The 20,271-nt window shown below is 41.4% G+C and overlaps 1 protein-coding gene across 1 annotated transcript; it reads left to right on the top strand.

Moving 5' to 3' along the window:
• The first annotated feature begins 3,612 nt into the window (after positions 1 to 3,612).
• LOC128737421 (spermine oxidase-like) lies at positions 3,613 to 16,978 on the top strand. Its single transcript, XM_053832053.1, has 8 exons — positions 3,613 to 4,227; positions 4,280 to 4,761; positions 4,824 to 5,061; positions 6,965 to 6,975; positions 15,357 to 15,524; positions 15,580 to 15,801; positions 15,852 to 16,071; positions 16,126 to 16,978. Exons 1-8 carry the CDS (start codon positions 3,613 to 3,615, stop codon positions 16,954 to 16,956), a joined length of 2,787 nt encoding a protein of 928 aa, XP_053688028.1. The 3' UTR covers positions 16,957 to 16,978.
• The last annotated feature ends 3,293 nt before the right edge of the window (positions 16,979 to 20,271 follow it).

Raw genomic sequence — 20,271 nt, 5'->3', positions numbered from 1 at the left:
TGCTGAAGAGCAGCTGAAAAATGTACGTTTTTGGACAACAATTTTTAATTCATCATATTTCTTGTCGGAAACCCAGTAAATTGTGTTTGTGTGAACCAAATGTATGGTTAAGTGATTTGTGAAGATGATCCTATCAAAAGATTTTGAAAATATGAATAAAAAAGTGCATTTTCGGATCATTTATGTTCAACTGATTAAAATAGGTAACATTGCTTAACTCGTTCCTTACCCTAGTTCTTTGGCAGAAAAAGAAAGATGAAACAAAACAGATGCTCATTCGGGGGCAGTGCAAAGCAGCAAGGCACTGCAAACGCAAAAATCCGTCGCTTGTCGGAGAAGGTAGCATCCGACAGAGAGAGAGCAAATCGTTTCGTCTTCTGCGCTTTGCAAGTAAAACGCGGAGAATTGAGAATACTCTCAGAGTCCAGCAGGCGCCTGATTTCAAATACAATTTGAATTGCAATTTCAAGTCTAATTTCATATATAATTTCAAATCCAATTCCAAGTCTTATTTGATTCCAATCTATACCTGTCCGTATGTTCCTTGTAGACTTGGAAACTACTGAACCGGTTGGCGTGAAAATTTGTATGCAGGGGTTTCTGGGGCCAGGCAAGGTACTCGAGAACTAATCAAGCAAATGGAACCAAATTTGGCATGTGGGGGTTTTCGGAGGCAAGAATTTTTCACTATGATGAATTAGAACCCCTCCCCTGTTTAGGAATGAAATACTGATTTCACCATAACTCGAGAACTAATCAAGCAAATGAAACCAAATTTTACATCTGGGGGTTTTTGGAGGAAAAAAATCAGTGGGGTTGTGCACAAGACACGACCGCATATATAGGTGACGCAGGACTACGTAAGTCTCTTTGTAGTGATAGTAGCATGTATTCATGCTTGCAATCATTCGATTCTTCATGTATACATGCTATATGCAACATATATACATGCTACATGCGTTGTATGTAACATTTATCAAAGTAGTAACATTGCATACGTTCAATTCTCAAAAGATATGAAAACAATTTAACAAAATCAAGAACACAAACTATTGCTTTCCTGCTACCTTACTGAAATTAAAGATTGTTGTTATTACCCATGGTTCCCCACGTTGAAGGGATTTTACCAATTCAATCCTATTTTATCAACAGCACATCTGTGCAATACACTTCTAATGAAACGGTAAGCATGCGTATTCACGGGAAACTAGCAGTCATTGACTTTTCGTCGGAAAGCCCAATTTCGGAAGCAGCTTTTCGGGCCAAAAGGGGGATTGTGTTTATAAAAATGTATATACTGCATTCTTCTTGCCAATCTGAACACAGCGAATATATTTTCATAAACCGAATTTTTGTTTCAAACAAAAAAATTGCTTTTGAAATTGGCAGAATCGATGATGACTAATTTCACCTTCATACAGAGTCGTATTATAACCGAACACTACAGCTGTAGCACATTTTTCCAACACAGATATCAAATTCGCCGAGGTTTAATCGTCTCGCAGTAAAGAATTTGCGATCTGTTGGGACAATGAACTTGTGTCATTTTTTCTGGCACACTTCCCTAACACAGACATCAAATTGGACTAGGTTTGATCGCGTTCGTAAGAAATCTGTTGGCACGAGTGGGCTTTGTCACTCTTTCTGGCGTACTTCCCAAGCAAGGACTTCAAAATGGTCTAGGTTTAACCGCGGTGTTAAGAAATCTTGTTGAAATGAGGAAACTTGGTCACTTGTTTTGGCTAACTTCCCAAGCACAGATATCAAATTGGTATAGGTTTAGATCATCGCAAAGAATCTTCCAACCAATCACGAAGCGAGAATTCTGTTAAAACATAGGTTCATTATTTTCAATTTTTCAATAGTTCAACATCAAGAATCCATACTTTTCTTCATTTGGGTCAATTCTTAGAAGATTTTCCGATCGATTGGTGTAAGAATATTGAAAATCGATAGGAAAACCGCTGAGCTATTAGCGCTCAAAACCTTTCATTTTTCGTGACGCTCGCATTTTTCGATTTTTTGGAATGACACCCTATCTCAAAACTTGCCGTAAGACGTAGTCCTACGTCAAAACGTTGTAGAAAATTACCCATTGGGTTTTTTCTTTAAAATTTGGATTGAAGTAGTTTAGAGTGTATTGTTTACACTGTATTTTTATCGCTGTCAATTTTTCGAAAATTGAAAAAATGGCGTCAACCGAAAAGGAACGTCGTAAATTGATTTTGCGCAAGCATTTGGAACTCTCTCATCGGGACATCGGAAAACAACCCGGAATCGTGCAGTCAACGGGGAGTCGTGTGGTTAAACGTTACTACGAAACTCTGAGCATCGAACGGAAGGAGAAATGCGGTCAGAATGGATGTTCTATTAGTGATCAGGATCACACGCGTGTCGTGGAAGCGTTTAAGGAGAATCCCAATGCTTCGGTGTAGGGAAGTGGCCAAAAAGTTGAATTTGTCGAAGTATTTCGTTCAGAGAGTCAAGGAACAGGAGGGACTGCATACGTACGAAGTGTAGAAGGCTCCAAATCTTGACGAAAGGCCATATACGGTGAGAAGGTCACGGGCCCGGAAACTGTACACCCAGATGCTGACGAAGCCTCATCATGGATGATGATACTTACGTCAAGGCGGACTTCCGGGGCTACTGTTCTTCAGCGCCCCACACAAATTTGATGTTCCGGAGAAAGTAGCCGGAGGAGAAACTTTCAAAGTTTGCGAAGAAATACATGTTTGGCAAGCGATCTGCTCATGTGGCAAACGAAGTGCGCCGTTCGTGACTACCAGGACTATAAACGGGCAGATCTACCTCAAGGAGTGTCTGCTTCCTCTGTTGAAGCAACACGAGGGCCTCATGATCTTTGGCTGGATCTAGCTTCGTGCCACTATTCAAAGGATAGCCAACGGGGTTACTTTCGTACTCACCCAAGCAGTACATATTTGGCACTTTTAATTGCAGCAACTCATTTATGACTAAAATTAGTCACAAATCGGTTGCCACAACCGGTTTGTAACGACTATGCTACTAGGGCAAGGACATGAACCCCCAAATGCACCGGAATCAAGGCCTATCGAAAAATACTGGGCTATTATGAAGCAGGCACTATGGAAGCATTCCAAGAAGGTCAAATCTGAGGAAAACATGAAGAAAAAGTGGGTTTCCGTACAGAAAAAGCTGCAACCAGATGATGTACAGAACCTACAGTGTACAATGCAGTTGCGAGCGTACGGTTATAGTATTGAAGTTGAATGAAATAAATATGCCAATAGCTTTCTAATGGGTTATATTTTATTATCTGAAAAGGATCGGTCAATTAGGTAATTTTCTACAGCGTTTCTTCCGCGGCGCAATTTTATGTGGGACACCCTTTATCACCAAAAAACTAAGAAAATAAAAACAATTTAGTCAAAAAAAAGCCTAGTGATATCACAAGTAGGTATTCAAATGTATGACTTCATTATTAAGTCAACACAAACACACGAGATTAAAATTCTGTTATCTGTTAGAAAGCTGTTATATTTTTAAACTCCAATCGCACCGAAAAGAGGTTCATTCACTCATAGTATAAATAAAGCGTACGAAGCTAAAACTGTGCAATTTTCTGGCGAAATGAACGACAGAATAGTGATTATTGGTGCCGGATCGGCTGGCATTGCGGCTGCTGCAAAACTAGTGCAACATGGTTTTAAAAACTTGGAAATTCTCGAAGCCAGCGATAGGATTGGAGGTCGTATTCGAACAGTTCCGTTTGGTCAAAGTGTGGTCGAATTGGGTGCTCAATGGTGTCACGGAGCGAAGAACAACGCGGTGTATGAAATGGCAAACCCACACGGACACTTGGAAAAGTCTCGTTTCACCAACGGAAATGTGATGTTGTTTTCCGATGGAACAAGAGTTCCCTCTGACCTGACGAAGCGACTTCAAACCCTTGCTGATCAACTAATGAGTGGACCGGAAATTCAACAGTCTACAGAAACGTTAGGAGATTATTTTGTGAATGCATTTAAGCGAAAAATTACTGAATCTCGTGATTTGAATAGTATTGATGAAAACCTGGTCGAAAAATTTATAGTATTTTATCATAATTACCTAAAAGGTTATCTGGCCATCGATTCTTGGCAAAATTTAACCGCTGCTAATTCCATTGATTATGAAGAATGTGAAGGAATACTAAGAATGAATTGGAAGGGAAAAGGTTTTATAACTATACTCGATTTACTAATGGTAAGTTGCTTAACGTTGTTGTATCTGTCTAACTTGTTTTGTTAATCCATAGAAACAGCAGACGACGCTTAATGTTTACAAAAGTTTATTGGACGGACAAATCAAGTTTAATCAAAAAGTTACACGTATAACCGTTTCCTTAGGAGTTCTCAAGGAAAAAATGCGATCACTATTCTTGCCAGAGCTTACCGAATCAAAATTGAACGCTATTCAGGGGTTGCACTTTGGTACAGTCAATAAAGCTTTTATGGAATTCGAATATCCATTTTGGGAAAAGCATGGTAATGTGTTCCGTTTACTTTGGAACCAAGACAGTTTGGAGGAAGTACGAGCGTCACAATACAAATGGGTCGAAGGAGTATCTTCGTTCTTTTGCGTTGATAACAACCCAAATGTTCTGGCTGCGTGGTTAGTGGGACAGGAAGGACTCATGGCCGAGTATCTAACGGATGACGCAGTACAAGAAGGACTGTTAATGATTTTGAGAAAATTCTTCACTGGAATCGATATTCCAAAACCTATCGGTTTTTTCAGGTACTTAGTATTCAGCTTTGAAAACTGTTTGTTGTGAATTTTGAACGCTTTTCTTCATGTAGGTCTACCTGGCACACCGATCCAAACACCCTTGGTTCATATTCGAGCCGTTCATTGCTAACGGAAAAGCTTTCCACCGGGGCAGCCGATTTATCCGAGCCTATCGCAAATCCAGCCGGGAAACCCGTAATATTGTTCGCCGGTGAAGCTACCAGCCCAAATCATTGGTCGACAGTCCACGGTGCCATTGAGACCGGTTGGCGAGAGGCGGATCGTATATTCAACTATATCACCTCTAATGTAACTCCTTAACGAGCATGAAATTCAACGATCATTTAGTTTTTCTTATAATGATATAATCAATCTAATCAATCCGAGGTAAAAATTAGATATAGATAGTTATGGATGTCTTGGCTCCCGAAAGAAATGACTTATAATAGTTATAATGGAAATTTGGATTATTGTTTAAAGTATGTTAATTAGTGATACTTGAATGTCGTGCTCGCAGTGGGATATACTCCCGTCTTCGACCATCGCACTTTCTGGATGGCTGCCACCTCGACCTTCATTTTCTGCAGCTCTCTTGCCAGGATACCCGCGCGTGCCACTTCAGGTAGAGTTCTGAAATTCCAAGTACCAAATCTCCAAAAACAGTTGTCCTTTTTCTTTCTTTTGCCTGGGTCCATTCCATACCGATTATTCCATTGTAGTTCCTTTCTTGAATTTCTCCTAGTAAAAGTTTGCTGTCTTGAGTAGAGCTGCCGAGACACAGTGTTTCATAAGTCAGCCGCCCGCTCCGGGCCAGTCGCTGTTGTATGCCGCCCCTAACCTAAGATACACCGCATACCTGGTACGGAAACGGCGATTCACCATGCAGTGGGATCGCCGTCGTGAGCCGCCCCTAAGCTGGAGACAGACGCTCACGGCTGGCAAGGCAGTTCCTTTTGCCTAGCATCCTTTCAGCAAAAGCATGAGTACCCCCTTCCCTGTCGGTGTACGACCTCACTTTCCACCGGGGTTGGTTACCCGATCTTCACCAAAGTTGCTCGTATTCCGGCTGGTACCACGAGGAGGTTGGGATAGGAGTTGCTGGATAAGAGGCTAATGCCCATTGCGGGGTCTATTTTATTACTGCAGGCAGGGATGGTTCGATCACTTTGACTCAATTTTGATTCATTTGACAGTACCGTCTCAGTGGATCCAAATATGACAAAGTTATATATGGGACGTTTGTAGAGCAAGGTCCTATCTATTATTTTGCTGAATTAAGTTTTGCTGTATCTTTTGTAGTTACGTTACTACGATGCTAGTATCTTATTAGTGACTAAATGAACGTTCATTTAGTCACTGGCGAGTTACTAGCATTGTAGCACCGTAACTACAAAAGATACAGCAAAACTCTGTTCAGCAAAATTGTAGATAAGAACTAGTTCTACAAATGTCCCATACATAACTTTGTCATATTTGGCTCGACTGAGACGGTACAGTCAAATGAATCAAAATTAACTCAAAGTGAACGAACCATTCCTGACTGCAGGTTCGCAAGGTATCACATCTACTACAGTAGCGGCAATAGAGCAGAACATGGAGTCGGATTAGTTTTATCTACATGAATAACAAGTGAAGCGTGTCATTAGATGGAGGCTCATTAATGGCCGTCTATGCGTGTTGAGGATTAAGGGCAAATTCTTTAACTATAGTCTGATAAATGTGTACGCTCCGACGAATGACAAACCCGATGAGGCGTTCTATGATTTTCTTGACAGGACGTATGGTGAGTGCCCAAGACATGACATAAAGATAGGCATCGGAGATACAAATGCACAGGTCGGACGCGAAGAATTCTTTCGTCCCGTTATTGGTAGAGAAAGCTTTCATATTACCACAAACGACAATGGCCCAAGGCTACTCAACTTCGCTGCAGCCAGAGGAATGCCTATCTATAGTACCTATTTTCCACGATGGAACATTCGGAAGCACACCAGAAAACACCGTAATGGAGAGGCCTGCTCTCAAATCGACCACGTTCTAGTTGATGGCCGGCACTTATCTGAAGTCGCAGACGTGCGATCCTTCCGGGGACCAAACGTCGACTCGGACCACTATCTCATAGTAAGCAAGATCGGCTCCCGGTTTTCCAACGTATTTAAATCGAAACCAACGAGGAAGATACGACTGAACATTCGGCGGTTATCAGCGGAAGGAGTTGCTGCAGAGTACTCTCGGAAGACTGATGAGCGGATCGGTGAACAACTTGGAGAGAACCTGAACGACCAGTGGAGGTGGAGGTCACATATTGGCTGCAACAGTGACACGCCAGAGCAAAGAGAGATACCGAGTTGCTAGAGCTGCCGAAAAGAGACTTCACCGTTATAAGAAACGGCAGCAATGGGATCGCGTTCCTGCGGAGGCAGAGAATTGCTTCGAGAGGCACGATACGAGAAGCTTCTTTAATACGATCAACGGAATCAGGAACCGGTCCGTGCCAACCCCTGTTATGTGCAACGACAAAGAGGGGAACCTAATTACCGAAAGATCGGAGGTGGCTAGGCGTTGGAAACAACATTTCGATGCATTGTTGAATGGTGAACAAGATGGAGCGGTCAACAGAAACAGGAAAACGATTGAGGATGATGGACAAACTGTGGATCCACCAACTTTGGACGAGGTTAGAAAAGCAACGAGCAGCTGGAAAGGACAGCTTTCCCACCGAACTTTTGAAAGTCGGGAGCGAACGGCTGTATTGTGCAATCCATCAGGTTCCATCCATCAGGACTGAGGAGGAATTACCTACAGATGGTTGGAAGGTCTCATATGCCCTATTTACAAAAAGGGTCATCGACTCGAATGCAATGTAGCAATTATCGAGGCATTACTCTCCTCAATTCTGCATACAAAATTCTCTCCCGCATCCTGTTTCTCAGACTGAGGCCGTTGCAGGAAACCTTTGTTGGCGAATACCAGTACGGGTTTCGCGAGAGGCGCTCAACGACGGACCAAATGTTCACCTTGCGACAGATCCTCGATAAATTCCGAGAATACAACTTGCAGATTCACCATCTGTTTATAGACTACAAGGCGGTGTACAATTCAGTTAAACGAAATGAGCTTTGGCCGATTATGCCTGAACATGGTTTTCCAACAAAACTGATTAGGCAGATTCGTGCCACCCTTGATGGTTCAAAATCAAGTGTCAGAACAGCGTGTGAGTCATCGAACTCGTTTGTGACGTTAGATGGTTATCGAATTTGTTGTTGAACAAGGCGGTTTGGCATTGGAATGTGGTATTCGAAGGGCAGCCGTGCAGAGATGCGGTACCATCATCACTAAATCTCATATACTCCTAGGGTTCGTGGACGACATCGATATCAACGGTGTTACCCGTAGAGCTGTGCAAGAAGCGTACACGCATCTTAAGGACGAAGCTGCACAGATAGGGCTTATCATAAATTCTTAAAAAAAAACAAAATATATGGTGGTTGGTAGAGAGCGTGGTAGCCCTTCGGGTGTTGGAATTGCGGTGGTGATAGATGAAGATACTTTTGAAGTGGTCGATGAATTTGTTTACCTTGGTACGTTAGTGACATGTGACAACGATGTGAGCCGTGAGATAAAAAGGCGGTTAGCGGCTGCCAACAGGACCAGCTGAGGTCCCGTAGCCTACAACTCCGTACAAAACTTGCGCTCTATAAGACGCTACTTCTGCCGGTGGTACTCTACGACCACAAAGCGTTGACGTTAAAAGAGAGCGAACGACGAGCTCTTGGCGTTTTAAGCATAAGATCCTGCGATCATTTCTTGGCGGTATATTAGACGAAGAAGTGTGGTGCAGGCGCATGAATCATGAAATATACCAAGTATACAAAGATGCAGATATTGTGAAGCGATTAAAATACGGCAGGGAGCAGGCTACAGTGGGCTGGCCACGTAGCAAGGATGCCGGACCAGCGAAAACAATATTTAGCAGAGAACCCGACAGAAGCCGACGACTTCGAGGCAGACCCCTTGCCCATTGGATGGGCGCTGTTGACGAGGATGCTAGAGTAGCGGGTGTTAGGGGCGACTGGAGAGCGGAAGCCCAAGACCGAAAAGGAGACGACTCCTGAATTCGGCATGGATTCGATACACGGATTCTCGCCGAAAAAATAAGTAAGTATGTCAATAAGTATACACCATCTAAGTAAAATTCAACGGCAAAAATATATCAAATTGGAGTTTTGACATACTCTTATTGTGGTTTTTATTACTAATTTTGGCAATGAAAGCCACCATAACATTGTAATAAAACCCAAATTGTTGCTTAGGAGGAGTTGGTTTCTCATGCTGGAAATCGTGCCTATCGTTTTTATGCCCGAATACATCATATCCGACTTGCTCCGTCAAGCTCGAGACGGGCGTTGCTTTTTATAAAAATTTATGATTTTTTTTATTATTTTATAAAAAACTAGCTGACCCGACAAACTTCGTATTGCCACAAATTAACCTGTGTTGTACATAAATCATGAATCTCGGATGATCTTTGTCACTATCTCGAGTTTTGCAAGCCCCCCAGTGGGCGGCGCTTCCGACGGCGGGTCACCGGCAACACTCGCGACCGGCTTGTCCTGAATGATCTAGTGTTACTATAGATAGTTTTTGTGGTCTTGTTATTGATTAATGTTTTATGGAAGAGTCTCGAATTTCTCGAGTTGGATTAGTTTTTGAGTTTCGCAAAAATTTCTGTTTTATTTGTATGAGAGTCCATATCCCCCTACCACAGGGGTGAGAGGTCTCTAACTATCATAAAATAAATTCAAGACTCAAAAATCTCCTACATGCTAAATTTGGTTCCATTTGCTTGATTAGTACTCAAATTATAAGGAAATTTGTATTTCATTTGTATGGGAGCCCACCCTCTTAAAAGGGAAAGGGGTCGTAATACACCACAGAAAAAAAATTCTGCCATCTAAAACTCTCACATGCCAAATTTGGTTCCATTTGCTTGATTAGTTCTAAAGTTATGAGCAAATTTGTATTTCGTTTGAATGGGAGCCCCCCCCCCTCCTAAAAAGGTAAGAAGTCCTAATTCATAATGGGAAAAATGGTTGCCTCCAAAAACACCCACATGCCAAATATGGTTCCATTTGCTTGATTAGTTCTCGAATTATGAGGAAATTTGTATTTCATTTGTGTAGAAGCCCCCCGTCTTGAAGTGTGGAAGGATCCTAATTCACCGTAGAAAATATTTTTGCCTCCAAAAACCTCCACATGCCGAATTTGGTTCTATTTGCTTAATTAGTTCTCGAGTTATGGAGAAATTTGTATTTTATTTGTATTGGAGCCCCCCCTCCTAATGTGGGAAGAGGTCCTAATTCATCACAGAAAAAATTCTTGCCTCCAAAAACACCTACACGCCAAATTTGGTTCCATTTGCTGGATTAGTTCTCGAGTTATGAGGAAATTTGTATTTCGTTTGTATAGGACCCCCCCTCCTAAAGTGGGGAGGGGTCCCAATTCATCATTGAAAAAAAAATTGTCTCCAAAAACACACATATGCCAAATTTGGTTCAATTCGCTTGATTAGTTCTCGAGTTATGAGGAAATTTGTATTTTATTTATACAGGAGCCCCTCCTCTTAAAGTGGGGAGGGGTCCTAATTCACCATAGAAAATTTTCTTGCTCTCGAAAACCTTCACATGCCAAATTTGGTTGCATTTGCTTGATTAGTTCTCGAGTTATGAGGAAATTTGTATGGAAGCCCCCCCTCTTAAAGGGGAGAGGAGTTATAATTCCTCTTATAAAGAGGGAAGGGGTCTCAATTCACCATAGGGAAGGGGTCTCAATTCACCATAGAATAAATTCTTGTCACCAAAAAAAACACCCACATGCCAAATGTTGTTCTATTTGCTTGATTAGTTCTCGAGTTAGGAGGAAATTTGTATTTCATTTGTACAGGAGCCCCCCCTCTTAGAGTGGGGAGGGGTCCTAATTCACCGTAGAAAATTTTCTTGCCCTCGAAAACCTTCACATGCCAAATTTGGTTCCATTTGCTTGATTAGTTCTCGAGTTATGAGGAAATTTGTATGGAAGCCCCCCCTCTTAAAGGGGAGAGGAGTTACAATTCCCCTTATAAAGAGGGAGGGGTCTCAATTTACTATAGAATAAATTCTTGTCACCGAAAACACCCACATGCCAAATTTGGTTCTATTTGCTTGATTAGTTCTCGAGTTATGAGGAAATTTGTATTTCGTTTGTATAGGAGCCCCCCCCCCCACTTAAAGTGGGGAGGGGTCCCAATTCATCATAGAAAAAAATTTTGTCTCCAAAAACACACACATGCCAAATTTGGTTCCATTTGCTTGATTAGTTCTCGAGTTATGAGGAAATTGGTATTTCATTTGTACAGGAGCCCCCCCTCTTAAAGTGAGGAGGGGTCCTAATTCAACATAGAAAATTTTCTTGCCCTCGAAAACTTTCACATGCCAAATTTGGTTCCATTTGCTTGATTAGTTCTCGAGTTATGAGGAAATTTGTATGGAAACCCCCCCTCTTAAAGGGGAGAGGAGTTATAATTCCCCTTATAAAGAGGGGAGGGGTCTCAAATTACCCTAGAATAAATTCTTGTCACCGAAAACACCCACATGCCAAATTTGGTTCTATTTGCTTGATTAGTTCTCGAGTTATGCAGAAATTTGTGTTTCATTTGTATGGGAGCCCCCCTCTTAGTGGGGGGAGGGGTCTCTAACCATCACTAAAACCTTTCCTGGCCCCAAAAACCTCTACATGCAAATTTTCACGCCGATTGGTTCAGTAGTTTTTGATTCTATAAGGAACACAAGACAGACAGACAGACAGACAGACAGACAGACAGACAGACAGACAGACAGACAGACAGACAGACAGACAGACAGACAGACAGACAGACAGACAGACAGACAGACAGACAGACAGACAGACAGACAGACAGACAGACAGACAGACAGACAGACAGACAGACAGACAGACAGACAGACAGACAGACAGACAGACAGACAGACAGACAGACAGACAGACAGACAGACAGACAGACAGACAGACAGACAGACAGACAGACAGACAGACAGACAGACAGACAGACAGACAGACAGACAGACAGACAGACAGACAGACAGACAGACAGACAGACAGACAGACAGACAGACAGACAGACAGACAGACAGACAGACAGACAGACAGACAGACAGACAGACAGACAGACAGACAGACAGACAGACAGACAGACAGACAGACAGACAGACAGACAGACAGACAGACAGACAGACAGACAGACAGACAGACAGACAGACAGACAGACAGACAGACAGACAGACAGACAGACAGACAGACAGACAGACAGACAGACAGACAGACAGACAGACAGACAGACAGACAGACAGACAGACAGACAGACAGACAGACAGACAGACAGACAGACAGACAGACAGACAGACAGACAGACAGACAGACAGACAGACAGACAGACAGACAGACAGACAGACAGACAGACAGACAGACAGACAGACAGACAGACAGACAGACAGACAGACAGACAGACAGACAGACAGACAGACAGACAGACAGACAGACAGACAGACAGACAGACAGACAGACAGACAGACAGACAGACAGACAGACAGACAGACAGACAGACAGACAGACAGACAGACAGACAGACAGACAGACAGACAGACAGACAGACAGACAGACAGACAGACAGACAGACAGACAGACAGACAGACAGACAGACAGACAGACAGACAGACAGACAGACAGACAGACAGACAGACAGACAGACAGACAGACAGACAGACAGACAGACAGACAGACAGACAGACAGACAGACAGACAGACAGACAGACAGACAGACAGACAGACAGACAGACAGACAGACAGACAGACAGACAGACAGACAGACAGACAGACAGACAGACAGACAGACAGACAGACAGACAGACAGACAGACAGACAGACAGACAGACAGACAGACAGACAGACAGACAGACAGACAGACAGACAGACAGACAGACAGACAGACAGACAGACAGACAGACAGACAGACAGACAGACAGACAGACAGACAGACAGACAGACAGACAGACAGACAGACAGACAGACAGACAGACAGACAGACAGACAGACAGACAGACAGACAGACAGACAGACAGACAGACAGACAGACAGACAGACAGACAGACAGACAGACAGACAGACAGACAGACAGACAGACAGACAGACAGACAGACAGACAGACAGACAGACAGACAGACAGACAGACAGACAGACAGACAGACAGACAGACAGACAGACAGACAGACAGACAGACAGACAGACAGACAGACAGACAGACAGACAGACAGACAGACAGACAGACAGACAGACAGACAGACAGACAGACAGACAGACAGACAGACAGACAGACAGACAGACAGACAGACAGACAGACAGACAGACAGACAGACAGACAGACAGACAGACAGACAGACAGACAGACAGACAGACAGACAGACAGACAGACAGACAGACAGACAGACAGACAGACAGACAGACAGACAGACAGACAGACAGACAGACAGACAGACAGACAGACAGACAGACAGACAGACAGACAGACAGACAGACAGACAGACAGACAGACAGACAGACAGACAGACAGACAGACAGACAGACAGACAGACAGACAGACAGACAGACAGACAGACAGACAGACAGACAGACAGACAGACAGACAGACAGACAGACAGACAGACAGACAGACAGACAGACAGACAGACAGACAGACAGACAGACAGACAGACAGACAGACAGACAGACAGACAGACAGACAGACAGACAGACAGACAGACAGACAGACAGACAGACAGACAGACAGACAGACAGACAGACAGACAGACAGACAGACAGACAGACAGACAGACAGACAGACAGACAGACAGACAGACAGACAGACAGACAGACAGACAGACAGACAGACAGACAGACAGACAGACAGACAGACAGACAGACAGACAGACAGACAGACAGACAGACAGACAGACAGACAGACAGACAGACAGACAGACAGACAGACAGACAGACAGACAGACAGACAGACAGACAGACAGACAGACAGACAGACAGACAGACAGACAGACAGACAGACAGACAGACAGACAGACAGACAGACAGACAGACAGACAGACAGACAGACAGACAGACAGACAGACAGACAGACAGACAGACAGACAGACAGACAGACAGACAGACAGACAGACAGACAGACAGACAGACAGACAGACAGACAGACAGACAGACAGACAGACAGACAGACAGACAGACAGACAGACAGACAGACAGACAGACAGACAGACAGACAGACAGACAGACAGACAGACAGACAGACAGACAGACAGACAGACAGACAGACAGACAGACAGACAGACAGACAGACAGACAGACAGACAGACAGACAGACAGACAGACAGACAGACAGACAGACAGACAGACAGACAGACAGACAGACAGACAGACAGACAGACAGACAGACAGACAGACAGACAGACAGACAGACAGACAGACAGACAGACAGACAGACAGACAGACAGACAGACAGACAGACAGACAGACAGACAGACAGACAGACAGACAGACAGACAGACAGACAGACAGACAGACAGACAGACAGACAGACAGACAGACAGACAGACAGACAGACAGACAGACAGACAGACAGACAGACAGACAGACAGACAGACAGACAGACAGACAGACAGACAGACAGACAGACAGACAGACAGACAGACAGACAGACAGACAGACAGACAGACAGACAGACAGACAGACAGACAGACAGAAATCCTTCTTTATAGGTATAGATTGCAACTGAAAATTATTGTATATCTTTTCTAGATCATCTTTTTTTCTGCATTAAAAAAAGAAATATTTTACGATGGTTCAAAAGTTATGAATTTCCGAAATTAGCGATGTCCAAAAATGATCTAAAATTCCTATTGGAGTTTTCTGCAAAAATTGGTGATCTCGATTTTTTTGAATATTTTTTTTGTTTACAAGTCTTTAAATTATACCCGTGTCAAATTTCATAAGTTTCGTAAACTTAAAAATAATTTAGGAAAATCCCTTATTACATTGGTGCTAGTTTGTAGGTTTTGAATAAAGCGAGTCCTCTGACATATATTTTAGTAAGAACATAAGCTAGAAAAAAGAATTGTGATTTAATGAAACATTGGACATTTTCCCAACCTTAAACAGAAGACCGGGCGTGTGCCCCTGTCTATCCCAACATAAACACGCCAGTATTTGCATAACTTGTCAGTTTGTCCACACGCAAATCTACTTATTGAAAATTAAGCCATTACCAAAACCAACGGCGTCGGCTGATATTCTTTAGCTCCTTTACTTATCATCACTACAAATGAAACAGCAGATAAAATACCCACAAATACTTTACTGAGCGTTGACTATAAACACAATCTTTGCGATTCTGTCAGTGTACTACACGCACATTCGAAGTATTTAGTATTTAGTAAACCGAAAACACTGAACGCGTAGAGCTCACACGCGTTCAAGCATTTTCGGCGATCAGCTGCTTAAGTTGCCATGTCCCCAAAAATATTAATCATCGGTGCGGGTGCTGCCGGTATAGCTGCTGCCACACGGTTATATGAAGGCGGATTTCGAGATTTGACCATTCTAGAGGCGGAAAACCGGATCGGTGGAAGAATTCATACTATACCGTACGGGGAAAATGTTTTGGATTGCGGAGCACAATGGTAAGTGCGGCTGAAATTCAAAGATCAATGTAAAAGTAACGTGATAACATTTCAGGGTACATTCCAAGACCGATAATATTGTGTATGACATGGCAGCTAAGTATGATTTACTTGAGATCAATTCACACCGCGAGAATGAACTGTGTATAAAATCCAATGGAGAGGAAGTACCTTTAGAGTTATCTAATCAAATTTTGGATCTGCTTACAAGCTCTAATGAAGATGTTGAAAAACTGAAATCGTACCAAAAATCTTTGGGAGATTATTATACGGAATGGTACTCATTTGTTCAAAGAAGCACATGAATAATCTAATCAGTTTGAATAGCTTTCAGGAAGCGCTACAGAGTGGCAAATTTGGACATATTGACACTCAAACGTGTTATCAGGTGTTCGATTTTTTCCGAAAATATCACACGACATACAATGCAGTGGATAGCCTTTACGAAGTATCTGCTCCCGGATTGCTGGAGTTCACTGACTATCAAGATGAATACCTTATCAATTGGAAGACAAGAGGATTTAAAACAATACTAGACATTTTGATGGTAAGTTAAAAGCTCAATCGGCACATTCGAACAATACAATCGTTTTACTCGCAGAAATGCCTTCCGGAACAAAAAGCAACTCCGATTCCGTTGGAGGACTTCACGCTGTTCAATAAACATGTTTCTCAAATCCATTATGCTGCGAACCCGGATCATCCCGTGCGTGTCACATGTTTGGACGGCAGTAGCTATTTTGCTGATCACGTGATCATTACAGTTTCGTTAGGAGTTCTAAAAGAAATCCATAATACGCTGTTCAGCCCAAAACTACCTTTACTCAAAGTAAATGCCATAGAAGGCCTATATATAGGAACAGTCGATAAGATGGTGCTGGAATTCGATACACCATTCTGGCCAAACGGGTGGCGAGGTTTTGGCATTTTATGGAATAAAGAAGATTTAGATAAGCTGCGTCAAACGGATAAAAGATGGACGGAAAGTATTTGCAGTTTTTTCGTGCCAGAACATCAACCCAATATGCTAGTGGGTTGGATTTATGGAAAAGATGCCAGGACAATGGAAGCACTTTCTGAGGAAAAGGTCATTGAAGGACTGCTCTTTATTTTACGTAAATTTTTAATCAGATACTCTATACCGGAGCCCAAATCATTCAAACGTACCACTTGGTACTCAAACAAGAATTTTCGTGGAGCTTACACCAGCCGTTCGGTTGTTTCGGATATTTTGGACTGCAAGGCTGCTGACTTGGGGATGCCCTTGTTCAATGCGAATGGCAAACCGGTGGTGCAGTTTGCCGGGGAAGCAACTCACCCGGAGTACTACTCAACGGTACAGGGCGCTATCGGTAGTGGCTGGAGAGAAGCAGATCGACTTGTAGATTTATATAAAAACAAACAAATGACTATAAAGTACAGCAAACTTTAAATGTTAGGCTGTGAAAATAAATAAAGAGCACATCGATGTGAGCTGCAAATATTTTTTTGGATGACATGTAAAGGAATTTGAAATTGTTTTAAGTTTTTTTAGAGAGAAAAATTTCCTGTAAATTTTATAGAAAACAAAACCTTATAAATAATTTTTCGCCATTTACACAAGTCAGTATTGATGTTGATAGGATCCAAACAGAATGGGACTAGACGTGAAGGGGAAGAAGCGGAACAATTAGGTAAAGGAGAGTCATTGATGCAACGCGTAAGAAGTTGTGTACATCTCTTTTTTATCCAAGCTGATAGATCTGCGGATCGAACCCAATTATAACCGGATTCGAACCCACTTCTTCTCCTAGGCTTTCACAGGTAGTGATGAACCTTTGAACCAGAGCGGATTCTAGCACCCTCTAATTAAGCGTGCGACGTATAAACATTTAATTATGCTTCTTTTTGTCAAGAACACAAACATTTCATTCTGACATGAAACAATAAATCCATCTTTACTTATTACTGGATCATTGAAGATAGTTAGTGTTGGAATAATAACAACTTGCTTCTGGCGCAAGTAGGGGATTGTCCCGTGTTGTGAAATGGCTCCGGTTGTGAAACACCCATCATTTTTGACGTGTTTATTAAACTACTACAAAATTACTACCAACGTCTCGTCTCATTATACTTTACCTTTTGAGCAAACAACAATCAAAATTTAGAATGTTTTGAAGGAAACGTGTTCGAAAAATTTGCCGGATAAAAGTTTTCTAGAATGTGTTGAGATTGATTTTTTTGTGTACCAAATAAAATAGAAATAAGCAGTAAAATGTATATAACTTTAGTTTTGGATATCTATTTCATCACACAGATAAATTTTAAGTAAAATAATTTACTTAAACAATATAAATTTTTTACAAACTCGTGTTCGCCCCGGTTGTGAAACAGTGAAGTTCTCCGGTTATGAAAAATTCAGAAAACCGATCATTCAATACTTTAATGATCACAAACATTTTCAACACACTTTTCAAACACATGAGAGCAAAATCCTCAAATTTGATATCTCGAACTTTCTGTTTTCACATGGAATGATTACAATTTAGATTTAGCTGATTAAATTAAGAAACTGATAAATTACTTTGCATTTAAGGTGTTTTCCGTTAGTAAATAAATGTAATATTATATTTTCATTCTATATTTCTTTATTTTCTTCTTTATTTTTATTTCCTTTTATGGATTTTTCGAAGTATTTTACAATCCGGGACACTTTTTTTGGTCAAAAATTCTATGTTTACCACTTTCGCTTTTGTTTCGTGCAAAAAATATATGCTGTCTTTAGCGAAAACATACGTATGTCTTCAATCTTTCAAATCCTTTAAAGAAATTCGGAATTAAATAATCCGTTCCATACCACAAAACAAAACCTGTTTCATAACCGGGAACATTCCCCTATATATGAACGATTTAGCACAGAGAACAGACATCCAGGCTGGCATACCCAACCTGTGTAAATTTTTGTAACGGCCATTTCGAAATAACCCCTCGTTCACGTTAAAGTTACCCGAAGTTACCCCTCGTATTTGTTAATTTGGCGATTCGTTTGATGGCGGCGCCACCCGCAAGCATCTATCAAAACTGAAATCCAATATATTTCTTTCCCTTTTTTACTTATGCAAAAACCAAAAACACATCAAAAGCTCATCAGTAAACAAACCGAACGATGGGAATGGTACAAAGGTTTGTTGATACTATCGAAACTTGTGTGGTATCGATAGTAACGTCAAACTTCATTGTTAGAAATGATTTGCGATTTGTGACACACACGTGGCAAAATTCGGTCTTCTTTTGATGTTATCGTGTTGTTATGCTAATTATCATTATTATTACTGTGTATGTTTGACTAGTTTTGTTCGAAATAGTAATCATCGATAAATAGCCCCGTAATATCGATAGTTATTTCAAGTGTTATCTCTCATCGTTAATTGACGGAAATACTTGACGGTGATTGACAGTCAATTTAGTTTGGCGATTCGTAGGCTAGGCGGCCTTTGATAACTGTTGTAATTTTAACGGTTTTTCGTTTGAATTTTTACACAGAAAATTACGAAAAATTTGTTCTAGCTTGGATGTCTGTTCTCTGTGGATTTAGTGTACACTAGCGCCAGAAGCAAGCTGCGGTTATACGGTTAAACTAGGTATCTTAAATGGATCATGAAAATTCGTCTTGATTTGAAGGCCAGCCTAAGCAAGCTGAGGTGCACCATTTACACTATTACAAATGCACAAGGCAGAGTCACCAAGAAGGCTTCTAGCATATTGAGTAAATTACAATACGAGTAATACGATATAATTGCCCAAATAAAAAATAGAATATGATCATTTTCACATTACGGACATTTTGAAAGGTTTGAACGAAGTTTCCGCTAAATCCAACATATTTCCAACTTCCAAGTAAACTCATTTAGGAGTGTACGTCAAGGATTTCAAGCTGCTTCCGGGTCTATATTTTTACACAACTACCAAAAAAGGGAACATCCAAGACCAGTTTTAACAGATAACAGGCAAAGTTGTAACTGTTCACGATGAAACATTTACTTGGTTTGCCTGATTTGCATCTGTGGGCCCACCTCGATGGAATAAAACGCTGCTCCTGAAAAACAATGATTTTCAAACTTTATGTACCTTTTTCTTAGTAACTACATAACGTATTGGAACAAACGTTTTTATTTGTTGATAGTAGCTTGGCAAAGATTTTTATAACTTTTGAGCTTTGTAAATGAAACACAGCCAGAGAAAAAAGCCTATAAATTTTGTTTTATGGGCAATTTTTACGCGAATTTCTGAATTTACACGTTTTTTTTGTGGAAATTTTGGAATACACGCGATTTTCATACGCAAGTTTTGAAGTTTACGCGGTTTTAAACTTTTAACGTGACTTTTGGGATCTACGTGGCTTTTGTACGCGAATTATGGATTTTACCCAGCTTTTTACTATTCTTAGAATTTATTCAGTTATTTAGTAATTTACTTGGAACGTATCCTCCGCGTAAAAAACAACTTGAGTATAATTTGAACATAAAGTTTCACCTCAAATTGGATTTAAAACTGGTTCTATTATTAGTTTTGTATTATAAAAATACCGGACTGTTGAATTAACAATTCCCGACTTCCCGATTACTCTTTGAAGAATTTTTATGTTTTACATTTAATTTTTTAGAGAAGATAAGGAACGTTTTAGTGTACCGCAGCATAGACCCGCCAGTGCTTTTCAGCTAAATATACTTATTTCAAAAACTATTCGGAAATAGAGAGCTTGTTGAGA

Source organism: Sabethes cyaneus, chromosome 2, assembly GCF_943734655.1.
Source record: "Sabethes cyaneus chromosome 2, idSabCyanKW18_F2, whole genome shotgun sequence".
Taxonomy (NCBI): domain Eukaryota; kingdom Metazoa; phylum Arthropoda; class Insecta; order Diptera; family Culicidae; genus Sabethes; species Sabethes cyaneus.
The sequence above is the reverse complement of the archived record's forward strand: the minus strand, read 5'-3'. Positions and strand labels throughout refer to the sequence as shown.